At 33.4% G+C, this 20,245-nt stretch overlaps 1 protein-coding gene across 2 annotated transcripts in view; it reads left to right on the forward strand.

Annotated features, from left to right (window-relative positions):
* Window positions 1-779: 779 nt before the first annotated feature.
* Window positions 780-20,245, forward strand: part of LOC124369813 (uncharacterized protein C1683.06c-like) — a 71,637-nt gene continuing 52,171 nt past the window's right edge. The window contains exon 1 of one of the 2 annotated variants that reach the window (XM_046827926.1): window positions 780-954. In XM_046827926.1, coding sequence (XP_046683882.1) covers window positions 851-954 — 104 coding nt within the window. In that variant the 5' untranslated portion in view covers window positions 780-850. Of the gene's footprint in view, window positions 955-7,729; window positions 7,795-20,245 lie in introns of those variants that run through there. The other variant, XM_046827927.1, reaches the window with a different exon arrangement.

Below are 20,245 nucleotides of genomic sequence, written 5' to 3' on the forward strand. Positions count from 1 at the left end.
AGTGTCAAATACCATATACATATAAAACTATCTTAAATACTACCATATGACGTAACTAGAATATTGCGACTGGTGGTGTAAGAATGACTAGTCTCGTTTTTTTTATCATAAATAATTATTTGTCAACGCTAAGAATAATAATATTTATCTTTACAAAGGGATTGAAAAAAACTATTTGAAATTGGAATACTGCTAACACTAATCTCAAGATCACTAAATTTAAATTAGATGTGCTGACGTCAACCTGGATTACAACTACAAAAGTAGAACTTTAAACTCAAAACAATTCTATGGTCTTATTTTCAGACGTAAAATTATGGGAGATTTATCATTTTAAAGATACAATTTATACACATCCAAATGGGTTTAATTTTTTTTATTTTATTTTTTATTTAAAAATTTAAACATTTTTGTAGTTGATAATTAAAATGTTCAAAGGATGCGTAATATTATCTGTAAAATGAGATACATCCCATAATTCTACGACCAATAATAAGGGTGTACAAAGTGTTGAAATGTAACATTGTTTTATGGTGTACAACTCTACGTCATTTCACTAAAACCGGCTGATCGATAACTTGGGACATTCTTAGAATAGATAACTCGCGCCAAATTTTATCACTATGGTTCCTCAGATATCTATTATCATTTTAACGATTGAGCGTCATCTGTATCTGTAGAGTGCGAGCGGCGATAAGAAGAGCTACGATGTTCAGCTGATAACGGCGCGTGAGGGGGACAGGTTGTATCAGCTGATTTATATCTCCGAGCCAGGTCCGCGTGCAGCACTGTGGGCCAAGTGTAGTATAGGTTAGGTTAGTCGCGTCACTGCCACTGCCATTTCGTCACCATGGTGTTGGACACTGCTCACCGCATTACGTTTACTAGACAGTCTAGCAGCCGGCTTGTGTGTAGCCTGGTATTAGTGCTGGGGGTCATCGCTGTCACTTCCAGGTCAGTTTTCTATAGTTCTCTAGTGATTAAAAATAGTTTTAAATCTGAAGTTATTACATCTTATTAATCGAGTATAATTGTTAAATGTGTCAAAAACATGTTTGCCGAATTTCATCCCTGTTTGACTAATCGATCTTTTACGAACGATTAGCGATAAGGATAACTTCCACTACTTTAGCAGTCATACAATCGGAAATGTCATAAACCGGCTTTTTATTGCTTCACTGTATTTTAAATATATAAAGAACATGTTTTGTGTTTGATTATTATGTTCCATAATAATCCATTTCTACACAGTTAATGCTTGAATTATTACTGCAATAAACTGTTGTATTATATTTATAACCCTAAACAAATTTAATTATGCCTTGCATTTTATTATATATACTACTAAATTTACCTATCGCCGGTATTAGCCTACGCTACTCCTACTGACTAGAAATTGTATTGCAATTTCCACTCGAAATTGTAAATCGGTCTGATAATGCATATGTTTAATTTCAACTTTAAAAAACTGTTATAAGAGTACCGCATTTTTGTATTACTGAACCACTCCCTCGCTTACATAGAGGAAAGCGAAAAAAAAACAATAAACATCTGCTATGTGTGATTTACAGAAAGCGATTCAGGATTCTTGGTTTATTTTATAGATGTCTCAATACTGTTAACGTACGTGATTTATGCAGGATCCTATAGGCGACGTTCTTAAACGTTAAAGAGTGTCAAGATTTATCCGCAAATCTGTGTTTTATTGGAAGGTTCTGTAAAGTTTTTAATATAATAATAATGAGGAAATTTCATATAGAAGGTATTAGATATGCACAGTACCACACACGTTAGCATTTGAATAAAGCATTAACAGCTAGGTAAGGCTTAGGATTGGTGGGAGACTAGAAATTATTGTAAAGTATGAAGTGGTCTACGAGTATACATACATTGCGAACCACGAGATTGACTTCGTTGATATTATTGACTTAGTGCGTTGACTTTATTCTAGAGGTAGGCCCCAAGGTCTGATTTTACAGATAAGAATGTTATATAACATAGTAAGTAACACAGCAGCTTCAGCTGAGTCAAAAAAATAAATATTAGATTAACATTAATATTAGATTAATATTAATATATAATTACTTAATTGTTCAAATATATTCTCCAGTTTTTTTGAATAACAGGACGCACCAGACGCGAATAATCGCTAGCGCAGCGCTAGCGTCTCCAACTGTTACGAGAGTGGTAGAATTTTTCAACTATCACTGAAGACGCTGGCAGATCTAGCATCATATTACAGCAGCAAGCTAATTATAGCTGCATTTAGAAACACATAAGAGCAGCAGGTGACTGATTTCTCTGAGTACTGAACGAAGATCCCCTCGATACCTCCAAGCAGACCGTAGCTTACATCTTAAAGCACAAATGTACGGTCGTGGAAGGATAAATCCGGACAAATGAAGTAAAGTAAATAGGATACGTCTATTACTATTATGCCATTTAATGGGGTGAGTATAATTGTTATACAATATTAAAATTAAGTCCTTCTTAAAAAACAACAGCACTTGTGGGTTGGCTCTTATAATATAAATACATATATTCGTATAATATATATATAGATATATACATATATATATATATATATATATATATATATATATATATATATATATATATATGTTGTATATGATATCGATATTAATATCAATGTACAATCTTCACTAGACCTATTGAAATACTTTGTTGGACTTTTTGAAGGATACAAATATTTCCTCCCCCTTTTCAAAGTGGGGTAGAGGGCAGTAACTTTACATTTTAAAATTGGAAACCTCTATCTTGTGGTATGTAATTTTAAAGGTTTATTCAATAAAAACACAATGACAACATCTCTACGACGATCCTAGCAAAGGTTATTGGCAAATAATCCCTTACATCGTAATACCATCTAGAAAAAGACACTTCTTACCAAAATTATGCTGTCTTTAAATTAACTTAATGTACGTTTTTTTAGTATAGAAGTTTACCTTGCTTAAGGTGTTTACAGACTACTTTGATTAATGTTTCCAATTATAAAGTGATATATAATAATTGATCAGATCAAAATAAATGAAACTTTTGCTATCCACTTTAGTTCTATATTTATCATGTGTCGCTATGTTCGTATTATACTTAAAACTCTTAAAGCAAGAGGTATTTGTTACACGTATAATTGAAATGTAACAGTTGGGTTGAAGAGGTATAAAATCTGCATAGTTCTCTATTCAGTATAGGTTTGATGTAAACAGTCTATTCATAGTTTCCATCCATAATACATGTAACGGTGCAGAGTAAAAACTTATCTATTTACATATTAAAAGGATTCAATAGTCCACAAAAACTAAGTTTTTAAGCTCTAGAAATATTACAATTTTACAGGAATCTTCTCATGGCACGATATATATTCCAATTTTTCAGCTGGAGAAAATCAATTTTTAAGAACACAGGAAGAAACAAACAAAGATTTCTAGACTTTGCAGTACACGTAAAAGTGTTACCCAAGTTCATGGAGGACTTTAAACCAGTTCTGAAGCAGCTGGGCTACATAAATTGAAGATATAAGGTTTTCTTACAGTGCTCACGTCTATAAACTTAGTGGTGGAAAACATTCTCTGTTCGTGATTGGCTTCCTATGACGTTCATTTTAGTGTTCATCTACATCAGTAGGATTCATTTCTGGCTGTTTTATACCCGATGTGTCACAACAAAACTGATGTGTCACTTAAATCGGGGCAACCCTAAGGGTTTCCTGAAGTGACACTTCACTAATTTCAAGTGTTGAGATATTGAGATGCAAAGGTAGATCGATAGGTGTACTCTAATGCGGGGAATGGCTTTTGGAGGTGGTGGGTCTACCATAGACATAGGGCGTGCCACCCCACCTGCTTTGACTAGTGAGGCTGATGCAAAGATTGCTTCCTCTTCTTCTAACGATACATGACTGATTAAGTCCTTCGCCAAGGATCTCGACAGGAGGTGACCCCTACCCCAAACCTTAACCATATAGAATATCCAGTGACTCCAGAACCAGCGCTAAGGTCCTTATAAGACTAAGAGGAATTTCTCAGCTTCTTGTTGTATGAGAACAAAAAATGGTCATTTAGAATCCATCCTAAACCATACAGTTAGAAAAGAGTGCAAACATTGAGATTTCTGAGTAACCAAGACTGATCGGCAAGGAAGTGTTGGCGTAAATCATTGTACCACTTATGCCAGGGACTTCAGATGAAGCCCCTTGTTGGAGGACATATATAACTCGTTGTGTAAAATCCACTTAGAGTATTAATAAAAGGCACGTTGAATTTTATATGCAATATGTATCTTAGTGTAGCGAAAAATGAGATATTTTTAGAAAGAGTAAAATGTTTTCAAATAATTTTGACTTAACTTAGATATTAACGCGTCATTTATCTCTTTTAGTGAGCATTCCAGGCGGGGCGACGTTACTCCAAGGAACACTGGAAACCTGAGAAGTTACTGCGCATGTTGCGCAGCTTTCTTTAAACTTGCCAACACTTGCATAAGAAATTCTATAGAACATTCAGATGTTCATGTTAACACTGTTCCTCGTAACTTCAGTGTTGAAGGTGATATGGATATATCCACGAACAGCAAGATAGGATAGAGTGCAGATGATCAGATTTCTAAAATGATCATGATAGACTTCGATATGAAAGGGTTAATTTCGCCGTTCACGTTACAGTTTCAAAAAATGATCCAATTTGGAAGTAATAAACAAGTAGTAGGGCTGCCAAATATAATTATGCGCAGTGAGGGGATATTTTCATAATATTTTTGAAAACTTTGGAACAGCGGGACAAAATAAAACGGTACATCGGGGTATGGAAAAAACGAAACGAAAGAGATTACGCAGAAATGTCATATTGTCAAGGCGTACTGTCAGTACTATTAATATAGGACTCCAAAATCAATAAGGTTATTACAAGAACCAAGAAAACCCCATATACCAAGTTTCGATTCTTTAAGACCTTTCTATCGGATATTATTGCAGACGAGCAGACAGACGGAGGGAATGACCCTCAATATTTTGACCTCAGCATCAGTAGGATTCTACCTAGGAATAATGTCCAAGATTCAAGGTTCCAGGATCTTACTATCAAGAATTATTACACAGACGTACGGTTGGAAATTTCTAGGACCTTTCTATCAAGATTTGATATCTTTTAATCCTAGATTTATAAGGGATTGAATTTAGTAAAGGCAGTAGAGGACTTTTGGTTTTCATTTTGTCGCTCTAGATTGATCCCTTTTTAAAAATTTGCATAAAATGTTGTGGACTGCCCAGGTAGAGTAATTTACCGAGACGGGCTTTATCCAACTGTCTTAGTGTTGAAGCAGAATGTTTAAATTTCACTTCGCTGTTAATATCAGTTTTCCAGCTAACACTCCTCTTGTATGGAATCTGGTACTCCTGTATGTATGGATCAACTAAACGAAGCAGGGTCTAGAGATGCAGATTTAGTCTTATGACTTACATCTTACGTTTAACTGAATAGTTGTGGATATGGCAATCAACCTTTTTCTCGTAAAAGCCAACACTCTCATTACCTCTGGTTTTGAATTGACATGTGTCTAACTTCAACCGAATGTCTTGCTGAAAGTTACGTGCTGTTCTAAAACAACGAAAAGCCATTTATACATAATTTTATTTAACACGATTAAATACCCATATTTATTGTTTTAGCTTAAACATCACACTATAACTAAACACCAAATCTGTGGTTTAGGTTAACCTTCGGATAACCTTAGGAAATAAACGGATTTTAAAATGTATAATTTTTTAATATACTTTTTACATTAAATAATATACGAACTTAAAACTATTATTACTGAAAAGATATATATACATCTAGTGTGTTAAGTAAAAATAAAGTTTTCCAATGTCTGGGTAATTTTTTTATACTATTTATTGCTCGTATTGCTGTTTAAAAATGACACATTTCTTATTATCAGTGAACACCGCACTGTCATGCAGTCTGCTAATAGACAGCAAACACACTTTATTATGTACTGGATTATGTTCAATAATGCTTTGTAAGCTTTGTATGTGCAGCTACATACAGCTTAACTTTGAAGCTGGCATACTTTTGATGCTTCTTGCATACATACACGGACAATTATGATTGGTACATGTGACCGCTAAATCAGTAAATATTCATGTGTTGCCGTAGCAGTGCTATTTACATACTGCAATGACTTTACTGGATTAAATGAATAATTAATAATATTAGTTTGAATCGTCACCACTAATTCTCTTAGGTAGATATTTCTTATTCCCACTTAAAACAATTCACATCATGATATTACATTGCAGCTGCTCTGCAATGACATTTTCACATTGTAATAAGGTTCATTCTTCGTCATGATTACGGCGAAAATTCCATCTTAAAACTGCCAAAATCTTACCAAGTTCCAAATAAAACCTTTTACAGAAGCACAAAACATCTGTTATATATTATTTTTTACGATAGCGATACAATTTAAAATTGTGAAAAATGCAATAAAGATATTATTATTAAATATGCTGATGTTGCATAGTGGGAAATCTATCATAAGAAGTTGGCATTTACTACGAGTACATATGACAGTGCCAAGAAATGCATTTCCATTACTACATATTTTTGTTCATAATCAGTAATGTTCTTACCATATTTTATTAAATATAGTATTAGTCTAACATTTATTTACAACGTTTGGGTCTCCTTTACATCGATTTTAGGCATAGATATTTTAAATAAATAAACAGACATGTAGTTTTGATATCCTCCTGTATTGAAAAAATACAATCTATAGATTGAATAAAACTCCTAATGTGTGTTAGAAACTTCACATCAGTTATGGATCTGTAAAACTTTTACAAAATGTTATGCTTACGTTTATCATGTCTTTTTACAATATAACTATTTAGGGGTATCTTAAATAAAAAAATATTTCTTTGAAGAACATACACGTCTATACATACCTGCAAAATCCAGACAGACACTACAATAAATTGTATCCTTTTTAATTTTAATTTCTCAGTTTTGCTTATTTAAATAATAATTATATAAGCACGGGGTGCGGATGTGTTTCGGGACGTATTTGCTGTAACGATTTCGTTTGATCTGATCTCCTTTTATATATTTCATTTCGGTTCCTGCTGACTACAGATGAATCTGCTAAATAAAAATAAAATCAAACACTAGTACATAATCTCACACACGATAAACAATACATAGCCACGATTACGAGACATATCGTAAAGGCGTATACGAAGTGCATCGTATGCTACCAGTTTAGTTATGATAGCGTAAGAAATCATAACGTGATTGTTCCACTACCAGCAAATGTAGTGGAACAATTGTTAACTTTATTAGAACACGAGTTAACTACCTCCTCTCTATCTAAACTAAGTAGGTTGGAAGTTATTTTGCATTCAAATAGTGTTAAAATTTAATCTTAACCTATAAACCTTAAAAAGAGCTCATTTGAATTTTATACTGCATATGAGTAGTAAAGATATTGTTGGTTTTGGCACAATCAACTTTTACAACAAAGCTTTTATGGAAATAAGCTTTATGAACGACGATTATAAACAGTAATGCTGTTCGTAAAATACAAGTACAATTAATAGTTATAATTGCAGTTCGTGATTAGTTGTTGATTGTAATCAGTATGTACAATTAGTAGCTGTAACCTTCTCTAACTTTATTATCGAATATATAGGTGAAAATTATTCTTTTACCAACAGTCTAGGTAGAAACTGCCTTAGTAAAAGTTCGTTAGCTTTGTATTTATGCTACTCCTGTGAATCTGGTGAGTTTAATGCTACGTTGGAACTTTTACTCTTGTTACTTATTTGGGTACTTTTACTTTATAACAATACAAATTTATATGTATTTTACTAAATTTGCGAAAAAAAATTTAAATAGAAGAGTATATTAAGTAAAATCTTAAGGTAATAGCCCCTATAACACAAAGTTTTCTACGCCACAAAACATGGCCGGTCATTCTGTTCTACTTGTATGATTATTTTTAAAGTGATGGATATATATATTGTGAAAACAATACGCTGGACTTACTTAGTTATTAAATGGTGGCCGTTGTGTTATCTGTATTTGCTTTTTCGTTTGAAGAAACCACAGTCCTCTCAGAGTTGGACATAAACAGATATTGAATGCTGGGGTTGTTCTTTTGTAAAGCATTTTTATTTGCGTTTATCAAATATTGTTTTATCCAATAATAATAGACACTTGATTTATTTCTTAAAAACCGCATTATCTACAAAATTCTGTTTTTTTTTCATCTCATGCGTCATCATTTTGTTGTTATTATGTATATATTTTGTTTCTTTTTGTTTTTGTTTTAGATATGACCAATTAATTGTTATCACCCCATTTACAAAGAGAGCAGGTAGTTTTTAAATTGAATCCACAAACAAGTCACATTAGAAGTAATTTTCTATCGCTATATAATAGGGTTTTCAAATTTTGAATTCGTTCAAAGAAGAATAGGCGGGGACCTGGTATAACGCAGGTGTTTATTTGTACGGTTTTGGATTGTAATGATCGCATGCGTAACAGCTGGAGAGGATGAAAAAGGAGATATGTACTCACTGACAGATTCTACCCAAACTTTACTCCAAAATGTAAATTTATTGAACTGACAACATACATACTGTTTAATTACCTATCCTTTATTAGTTCTTTTTTATTTTCTTATATTCTATTTATAAATTTCACAGAGCATGGGTATCTTCTTCGGTGAACAGACTAACCTCAAAACAATCAACCAAGGAACACCCAAATGGTGCTTTTAAACAATTAATTCACACCGAGCTAGATACGGTCGAACGTGGCTGCTCCTTGAACGGGCAATCACTGAAGGATCGCTGATCACTATCTTTGCAACCAGCCCGTCTGCTCAGCCATTGGTGGTGGTTCGGAAGGCACCTTAGTCCCAAAGTTAACTTTTAGCGAGGGCTTCTTAGTCCTAACCTTACCTGGGAAAATGATGCGTTCTTTACCTTTTTTTTATTTGGGCTAAACGTCTTTTTATCAAGTGATTAGGAGTCCTAAGAGGTATCATGTAAGTGGCGCAGTCGAACTTTCATGCACTTCACTTTGCATCTCAAAATGATGCAAAAGCTTTTTACATTATGAAACCCTTTAGAATTACTAAACTATTCCATAAAGCTAAAAATACCTAATGGATTTCGTAAGATTATGTGAACAAAAGTGTACCGAGGGGGGCGTTGCTGTGAGAAAGGGCGATCCGTTATCACCTTGAGGGTGCTTTTGAAGGCCGAGTCCTAGGATAAAAAGAAATTACAATAACAAACTGTTGAGGGTGCTTTGAAATATTTATAACTAACGTTTCTATTCAATACATTTGCTTATGATCTCAGTCTCTTGTTTGCGGAATGAAATTACGAGTTGTTTGAAGACAACATTACGAGACAACATACGGGAGGTGTTGTATTGACTTGCCTTTATTGGAATGTGTATTAGTTTGTCTTCGTTATGGGCGGCTCGTTGTCATTTTTTTACAGGGAGCACTAGGGTGCAGCTAAATTTAATTGGACCTTCAAAGTTATAAATGAAAGAATGTGCAGACCAGAACTAGGACTAGGGATTAGGACTCATAGGGAATTTTCAATTCTATTTATATTTTTCCATTTACAATTCATAATTATGATATATTTTATATAATATTATAATAGTTATTACTCATAATAGTATAACTTATTTATGAAATCACTGATACGAGTAGTGTTCATACGAACACATGCAATGTTGTAGTCCTTAATTTTAAAATCCGTTACACCATCAGTTAAAAAACATAAAAGCCACAATAATAATTAAAAAGAAAAGGGCATGGAAAAATAAGCAGACAATCTCCAGCACTGAATGCACTGGAATGAACTTTGTGTGTGTATAGAATGACGGTATATAGTATTTTTTTCATATAACTGATTGTTATCTCAAAAACCTGTAAAATTTCTGTCTGTCTGTACCCACGATATTTCGAAAACGACCAGTTCGACCTATAACTTTAAAATGTTCATGAGTGTACGATCTGATTTCTTTATCATGTCACTAGGTTCGATGATGGTGCATGTCATCGGATAATCCATGGAATTTGGCTGAGCGTTAGCGAATATTTGACATTGGTCTTACGGGTAACCATGATTGCAATAAGAAATTAGGGGAATAAATATATTCGTACACAATCTAAATACAACCACACGAGATTCAAACATGTGACATTTTAACAAATGTAGCCTAACTATCCCAACACATACAACATCATTTTATAGTGTCTTAGTGTTTATACTTTTATTGTTTAAAACTGATATAAAACCCAACTAAATGAAAAAAATGTAATGTATAATTTGAGAAGACATATCAAGAATGAGTTCTAATGTAGACTTCAAATTTTACATGAAACTTCATTTCTAGAATGATAAGTTCTATGTTGCGTCATTTTGTGTCATATTCTTTTTTATACGGTTATCTCTCTGTCTATCTATTCTCAAGGACATATTTAGAATGAAATAAACTATAGATTTGAAATGCTTGCAATTTCAACGAAATCTGTTACAACAGTTTTATTAGTTTTCGTTCTAGGTTATATACAATTGATTTACATCCCTGAACCTTATTGCCAAATCCGCTCATATTCAAGATTTATATTACATGATCTACTGCCGTTGCCTAATTCCCAAATTGAGTACATTAAAAACAGAATCAGAATGAGACAGCAGTAGTTAGACGGTTACTCGTAATTGTTATAAGAGTAGTATTACAATAAAAACGTTCAAAGTAACTGTTAGCTTCTAAAAAAATGTTAAATGTGAAGGTAAATAATGTATTTCTTTACCAGGCGATGGCAAACCCCCAGGCTGGTTTGACAGTTATGACAATACTAGATTGTTTCGTATCATTATCTACCTAATCTTTGAATCACTTTTATCTTACAAATTACTCACCCGTGATAGAAAATAATAGTGTTTTTATTTTATAAAAATATTAAACATGTAATTTTGTGCGTGTATTACATTATAAGATATATAATTAAAGATATACATTTTAACATATCTGATATCAAATAAAATTTTTGTCGCTAAGTCTTGCTTTCTTCAGATGCTCAACAAGACCTATTAAAGAATTTTGAGTTGTAGTATTTTTGTGTTTTATAAACTGAATGGACAAAAGTAACAAAGGCATGGTGTTTGGAGTTGTTACTTGAAAGTACCAAAGATTGTTTATGTCACCATCTAATTTAATAAATTGAATTGAATACAATAACTCAACCTAAAGTACCTACAAAAGTTTCGGGCACGATTTTGAAACAGATATAGAAGACTATCCATTATGTTTCTTACCAAAATGTTTATAGGCCATTAAACAGAGTATGTATGTTTAGCTTTCAAATTTACAAGGCTAGAACATACGATCCTGTGTTTTTAAACAGACTGTAATGGAATAATATAAAAAAAAGTTATAAACATTCCTTAGGATTGGTTTAATGAAAATGTCATCTGTCACATTACCTTCTGTTGTGAAATTGTGACACTGCAATCGTAGTATGATTAAAATAGCGTTGAGTATATCTGTTTCCGTCACTTTACACGCTTTTAAAGATAAAATGTAAATTCTCAGAGTCATTTGAGTTAGTGTTATGAAACTTGCATTATCACTTCGCGTTGTCAGTACTGGCGTGATAAGCCGTGTCAAACTTAACAGCTCGGTGTTAGTCAGCAATGTTAAATTTATTTTAAGGCAATTAATTAAGCCACTTATTTATTTATCCAACATTTCAAAAATGAAATCGAAAATGATGGCTTTGGTTGTTTTACCTAAGATATTATCGTATAACTTTACGCCACACTTTAAACTCAACAGTTTTACTTTAAACCCCTTTATAGGAGGTCCTTTTGTTACCTCCTCGCCTGTCACAGGAACCAATTAAAAGAGGTTTCATTAATTATTATCAGTTACCAGTTAGTTTTTATTATCAGATCGGATATTTATATAAATTTCTACCTGATTATATTAAAAATAACATTGTTTCTCTTATATCATAACGGATTCGATAAGATTACAGGACTAAGATTGTTGTAGGAAACCGGAATAATGTAGAACAAGATGGATAGCAAATTTAGCATCAATTATGTTATTTTAACACTATATTAGGTGTCTGATATATAAAAGAACTTGTTTTTCCACTCAAGTAATAAAAATATGACAATTTACGAATATATAATCCAAGTTATGAATTGGGATTAAGGTTTTATGTGTCTAAGTTTGAACTAATGTGACTTTAACTAAAAAATAACCAACCTTTTTAACTATATATATATAAAACAATAGAATAATTATAATGAATTTATGTTAAAAAACTGTTAAAGGTAATTTTCTTGGCTTGATCATCAAAAACAGATTTCCAGTATTATATTCACACCCACATATTCACCAATTCATTAATATCGTTGTAAAAACTACTTTAAAGTAAAATATTTTAAGCAACTAGTGTTCGTATAAGTTTTAATTTATATAATTTATATCTTACTAAAAGTTTTACATACTTAAATAGTTACAACCTCATTTGTTATGGTGACTAATTAATTAATATACTCCTAATATACATATAGGCACTGCACCTATATGATGTAGTTAGTATAATAATAACATTTAACCAACATAATGGTGTATAGTAACACTAATAATTTACTGATTTACTATGGATTTCGCCAGACCTAACTATCATCAATTTATCTATTACATCATTAGGTCAAGTATTAATAAGGCGGTTTTATACCCATTAACTTCAATACAATTTATTCTATTTCGTTACCTGGGACTACCTACTTTTTGAACCGATGGGTAGTATTTTCAAAAATTATTATCAAAAGGCATTTTACTTTAAATGTTATACCTAATTAGACAGAATCTCCTCTGTCGCTCTAGTTTTTAACCCAAAACTAAAATGAGGGAATTTGGTTACAACGTATGAGGTACTTCGGTGATTTTTACCTAAGCCTAAGTCATATAAACTTTATTATCCTATCGAACATTATCTTTAGTCGCAACTGACTGAACTATAACTTTTACGCCGTATACTAGAAATGTTTATATCATTTCGAAATTATACATTTTAAGCTGGAAACAGTTCTAAGATCAGTCAGTTAAAATGAGTTCACGATAGGCTATGGTAACGAAGGTAATACAACTTCACAATGATTGTGACTACTGGTCTTTCTGTGTGAAATTCAGGTTTTATTGTTTGTTTTCAGACGTAATACCTCACGGTTCTGACAGGATATATTCTTTGCACCGAGCTAAAATCTTTGCAATCTTTAAAGTACCACAATAAGTTTTCAATAAAATATTATCTATGGGTAAAGTGAATTCAGGATAGTATTTTCTTTATGTGTCATGATATTTTTGACTTGAAGAAAATTTCGTAGATGACCCTCATACTAGAGGAATCACCAGTCCTCTCGAGAAGGGGACAGTACAAGTTTTTGAAACATGCATCGATGGCAAAATATCGATGCACACATATCAAAATATGCCAATAAATATAAAATCATAGAAAACAAGTGTGTGCCAACAAATAAAGTCCACTAATATGAAAGATCGTCATCGAATAACAATATGTTAGTGTGCCGCAAGTTCGACTACAGTGTGGCACGCCAGGGAGCGAATTGTGGCACGTCTTTCACTACGAAAACCGGTTCAAAGTCCATAGCTGACAAGTTGTCCAGCGATTACCATTCAAGGCAATCACCACCCATTTCCTCGATTTCTCTTATCTTTAGTGTTACCAATTAACAGTTCCGTGCACTGAACTATTCTCTTGTATTTGTGCTGGCGTTACTGTATATGGGTAAAAGAATGATTTTTAATTTCTCAGTAAGGTTTCATATTTTTATTGAAATTGTGTCCTATTTTTCACACTGTTTATCAATATTTATATTTATAATCATCATATGGTACTATTTTCAGACAACAATACGAAAAGAAGAAAGCTGCAGGGAAGACTAATGTTCAAAAGTATAGAATCCATAGATTACAATCACTTATCATAGGAACTTATGTAAACTACTAAGCCTACATATCCATAAACCTTACTCCACCAGATTACTTTACTCTCATCAACCTTGACTTCTTAATTAAAGAAGAGCTTAGCAAAATGTGTGTTTTGTTATCGCGGAATTAATAACTGACAGTAATGCGTAAGGCATCTATAATCTACCTATACTATGCTCATATTACATAGGTGGATATAGAGTTGTTAGTCTTTACAGATAAAGTGTCAATCCAGTTTTTTGTCATCTTGATTAGGATTTGTGTAACTGGTAATAAGTCCACTCCCTTATAATACAAAAGTTTATAGGCAAGCTTCGGGGGAAAAGACAAGAAATGGCTCAAGGATAGTTAAACCATAGTTCCACCAGGACTTAGGGGGAAATGTGTTATAGAATGGGAGAAGCGTCGGTTGGTACTAAGATTTGTTCACACAACGGGAACCGATTTGGAAAATGGGAACATTTCTATATTCTTCAGAATGTCTATGTCTATGTTCTTCAGAAGAGGAAACCCTCTTTCTAGTTAAGCTTTCAGAACGATGTCCACTAATAAAATACACCGCGTTGGAACCGTTGGATTCTAATTCTTCAACATTATACGTTATAAAACCACCGAGTTCAGAGCATTGCATGCATTGGACAAGGCGACTTTGTCCATTTTATCCAGACATCTATTATACACATCTGATACAAATCTGACTAAAAATTAAATATAGTCAGATGTAAGAAAGGATTTGCCACTTCTGTTAGAAGCCGTGTAGGCCATTAAGAAATTGGGTAAGGTAAAGGTTTCCTCGCGTTGTTAAGGAAAATATTTCTTAATTTCATTACATTTTAACTCATTGATCAGTCGCACTCGTTATGAATTATGAATTTACTCGCCTGCAGATCAAGCGGGACTGTCAGCAACAGCCTATTCCACCTCAATACAATAGGAGTTTGCTAATCACAACCCCAATCTCTATTTCATCTGGAACATTATTTGCAGGAGCCAACCTGCAGTCTGTGTAGCATTTTCGTTAGATGTTGTTGGATTCAAGATTTTGAGATTGATCATTAGTTACACAAGAGATAAATTATTCAACATATATTATAATTGGAGACACAGAAAAGGTGAGCGCTTGGACAGCCATCTAAGGAGTTAGAGGCTCACCAATATACGGATTTAAGGAGTAAATATTTGAACTGCTTAAATCAAAATTACATGGCAGAATTACTCCAGCTTCAGACCTCAGAACTAACTGAAGTAATCCCTGAACCTCAGCATACCTCGTCCGTATGAATGATTTATCTCCTGTGTAACTAATACAATCGAATTCGGAAAGTACAGGAATGTGGACGAGTATAAGGCATGGAAGAAAGCACCCTGAATTTATGTCTCAAGTTAAGTTGTAGGTTAACACAGTTATATGAAGAAAATGCTGTAACAGTAGTGTTAACTACTAAGTTAAGATTTTGCGACTATCTATAACCTGTAATTTCTAACCTCCTGATTCGAATTTCTCTCTTGAGCCTTTTAACCAAAGTTATGTGTAGTACTTTAAAATTTTCTTGAAGTTCTCAATTATTTTAAATCGTTAGCAACATAACCGGGAACGAGGCGAATAATTGAAAAATAAAACCCTTTCAGTATATATTTTTTATCCTGGACCAAAGTTTTCCCAGAATCCAAATTATTCCATGCACTATTTCAAATCTTTTACTCTAAAAGTTACATATAAAAGTTATTTATATATGCCCAAAGGATCTTCACCTATTTATATTTCCCGTAACCTATCTAATTCTCTAGCGTGACTCCAGCTTGGATGGGTGACCGTTCACCGATCCTGTGCTTGCAAGCGTTCGGAAGTAACCTTTAAGCCGTTGGTCCCCAAGTTAAGTGTTAGAGAGGGCTTCTTAGCCCTAACTTCACCTGGTAAAATAATACTTTATAAAATAATACTTTATCTTTACTTTACTTTTTTTTAATTCTTGAAAGTTGTGAGTTTGACTAATTTGGACTTAAATATTTTTACATTTTTCAAGTAAATAAGGCAGTTATAAGAAATTATTTATTGAAAGAGTTTTCAGACTTTCATATAGCTTGATCTACTAGCTTCATGCTTTCCTTAGTTGCTTTTAGGCCTTTGCAGGACTGATTTAATATTGAACGTGGGGTAAAGGCATTCTTTTAGAAACAACAGGGAAAGAAAAAAATCTTTAAAAGTCTAACATGTGAGATATTTGACCTTTAATTTAAAGCAGCCGGTGTAAAATAATCAACGTGGTTCCTTATTTCGATTTGAGTCGTTTATATAAAGGCCTAGGCTTTAGATCAATGTTTGCCATTTTGACGCAGAGAAAAAACAACGACTTTTCCAACCTACCTGTCGGAGAGGCTTCACTTAATGCTGTTAATGCCAGCTTCACTAGTTAATGCCAGCTAATCTACTTTGTTTCTAAGATTAACTTTTCGGGTATTTTTGTGGAATATACAGTTGTGTTTCATCACTTTTTACTCCAGTACCTTAAACTATGGTGTGAGTAGTAAATACAGTATAGTGATAAGAGTGTAGTACGAGATAACGTACTTTATTGGGGCAGGAAATCATAGCTGTCAGGAGGTTTGCAATTAAAAGACACATAAAACAGGGAACTATATGTTTTAAATTGTTTTTTTCAATATAATAGTCATATAAACAATAAACACAAACATTACGTTAGTAACGAAATTATTTAGAACTTCATTATACTCTATTGGGACATATAAGTCAACATTTTCTAATTTTTCAGGAAACAAAAAAAAACGATTATCTTAAATGTATGTAATTTAAAACAATTAGTATTTTTTTTGGCTGATAATATATATGATTATGGTACAGTTTATTTAATTTAAAAAGATAATTATGTTATATACAACCCGTAAACAAATTTAAAAAACACGACTCATGCCCTTTGTGAAATCAGTTATGGAAATTAGCTATTAAAGAGGGATAAAACTGAAACTCATATTGTATTATGACAATTAATGTATTAAAAAATATTATATTCTAACGTTTTAAGGTCCAGTATTAGGTTAGATAATGACAAAATTAAAATGGCTTCAGTAGTAGGCTTACAAGTAAAACATCTAGCCTCATTCATCTCCAACACTTTCTTCTTGGTCAAGCCTGGATCTACGTTTTTCGGTTGGCCAAGTTGTTATGTCATTATAGAAATCAAGATATTCATGAGGTATGTAACTGATGGTCTTCTTAATATCTTCCATTTTTTCAGAAGGGATGGGTATTTTCCCATTGTACTTTTGTGCTGGTCCGGGTATGTTTGTTGAATATCGGTCCTTTGCTAGAACAAAAGTTTGTTCTACAACATTATTGTCTATGAATGGACACGTTTTTACTGCACCTGGATGTTCATTTGAGTAGGTAAACATCATGTAAGGTGATGTATGAAAGGATACTTTTTGTTCCTTCGGTACTGCCCTGCCAAGTGTCTCATCAGAAATACATGTTTTCTTAAACAGTTCCTGGCACCAACTACTAAAGTTGAGAATATTTTCAGTTCTTACATTTTTAGGAGTAAACAATAAAGCAATTTCGGTAATAAGTCCAGAAATCTCACTGGAAACGTACAATCGGTCATATTTGTTCAATTTTCTTTTCAAAACTCCAAAATCCTGGTCACAGGGTAAAAAAGAATGACCCCAAAGGGGAAAGAAATGAATAATTTTTTAGAAACGTTGGGTCATTACTAAACTTAAAAACATTCTAACTATTGTATTATTCTTATTTTGTCCGGAACAACCATCACTGAAAACATACAAATCCTTGACAGAGTCCGGAAAATTTTCAATAAAATCTTTCAAGAAAGAAGAAACTAAACTTTCGTCTAGACTTTTTTTTGGCAATACCTTCATGATACTGGTATAATGTAGCTTTGTTGTTGGCTAGATTGTGGATACAAAAATTATTGAGGCCAAGTTGTCTCATGTAAAAAATATCTTGAACTGGAATTTTTGGGAAGGTATATAACTTGCATGAAGTCAAACGCAATAGCTAAAATGTCATTCGTGTTTTTTGACAATTCTGTAATTTCTTCCAATTTCTTGTAAAACCTTTTGCTTCGCCTTTTGTGAACTATTAGTTCACCTGCCACTGCTCTTTTAACATTATCTTATAGATGAGGGCTTTTCAACTTGGTACCCAATTCTTCACATTTACAGCATGTATCGATTTGTGGCCTACCGAATCTTAAAGTAAAAATTTCTTTGAAATACTTATTATAAAATTCATATTTCACTGATAGGTCTGGGTATTTTTTGACAAAGAGTTCATGCGTGGCCTTTACAGATAGACGGGCATCTAAGTAAAAGCATAATTTGCCTGAATAATGAGTCTCTTTCTTCGGGAAAGACGCTATGAGATTTTATTTTCTCACAAACATCTGACGGAATAACATTTCCGGTGATTTATGGCCCCGTATATCACTTGGGATGTCTCCAGTTTTTAACAAATCACAAAGTCTTCTAACACGTTTTTCCGTTATTCCATGTAAACTTATATATGCCTTTTTACAAACTTCATGCTTTTTGGACCCTACCTTGACATGCTATTGGGAGTGCCGATGGCCGAGCGGTCTAAGACGTCGGACTTTGAGTCTGAGTTAGAGATAGCGCAGGTTCGAATCCTGTCTGTGACCCTTGCACTTTTTATCAGTACCATTGACCTTGTACTGTATCGACTCTCCCCCTTATTCTGTTTGATAAGATCCTCGCACAGGCCAGTGGCCCATGAGGACGGGCAGAATAAGGCTTAAAAGGGGATCGGCTTCTCCTTTTAAAAAAAAAAATAAATAAATAAATATATTGAAAATTATAAGATCTATCTCTTGGCTCATCTTTTCGTGGTCTTCTGTCTTTCACATTCTGTAAAGTTAGAAGTCCTTGTAAATATATATCTTGCTCGTTCTTAGTTTTATAACAAGAAAACACCCGTAAAATATCCATTTTGTCATTTTTAGTAAAGTGGTCAAAACATTTCTTTTTACAGCTGCAGTTTTCGCCAGTCATGCGGTCAGGTACAAGCCTACCTTTAGAATTAGTATAACTCTTACCTTCTATTCTTGCTTTCTTTCTCACATTATGATAGTACAAATTGTCATTCAGACTAACACCTTTCTTTCTTCTATTTTGAGTTTCCAAATCATTATTTAAAATATTGTTACCATTAGAATTCATCTTTGAGGTTATGGAACCTTCTAAAACCTCACTCAGAAAACTAGTAAATACGTAGTTTAAAAGTCATAACGTTACATAAAAAAGAAATTAGCTTATTAAGTCACATATGCAACTTGATGTTTGATTTTACGATCTATTAAAACACTACAATTTTACTGATAATAACACCAACAAACCCACAAACAAACACATCAACTTACTATACTTCAATAACCTAGGAAGCAGAGTGGGTTAAAGGGCGGCAATGATCAGCTGATCTAGTTGGCACTTGGCAGTACAGTTCGAGGACTTTAGCTGAGCCCGTGACCTGGAGTGTGTTGTGATGGGCGGGAGGGGTGGCGGGGTAGCGTTATGCGCTGCGTCCCGAAAACATTTCCTTTGACTCATGGTTAAAACCCTCCTTTCAGGAATCGTATTGGCCCAAATAACTCATCACACTCGCCACAATCAGTCAGTTTTGTGACAGTGCTGAGTGTAGCTTGTTCTTCGCTTTTACCGATAATGTCTGTTGAGTTAAAGTCAAAAGTCAAAAGCCTATTCATAGTCAGGCTCGCGAAATTGTGAGTAATGTTTATACATTTATGAAGGAAGAGGCAGACCATCAAACTGTTAAAATTCCGTTGTCAAAGGCTCGCCAAAGAACTGCTGCAGCAACTGAGTGTCAGAGCGAGTTGTGACTAAAATAAACAGTTAACTTAACAAGTTTAAGGTTAGTAACGTGTGTGAGGCAAGTTTTACTACACCAAAAAAACCGTCAACGACGTAGAATAGTTGACAATTTCCATGAACATCGAATACCGACTGCAAAACTTTTGAGGGAGGCGCTAAGGGACAAAATATATTTCCAGGGTTGTGAGAAAAGTTTTAGGTGGCTATTAAAGGACCTGTAATTTACTTGGAGAAGGACGGCAAACAATAGGAAATTATTAATTGAAAAGCCAGAAATCCGAGAGAAG

Source organism: Homalodisca vitripennis, chromosome X, assembly GCF_021130785.1.
Source record: "Homalodisca vitripennis isolate AUS2020 chromosome X, UT_GWSS_2.1, whole genome shotgun sequence".
Taxonomy (NCBI): Eukaryota; Metazoa; Arthropoda; class Insecta; order Hemiptera; family Cicadellidae; genus Homalodisca; species Homalodisca vitripennis.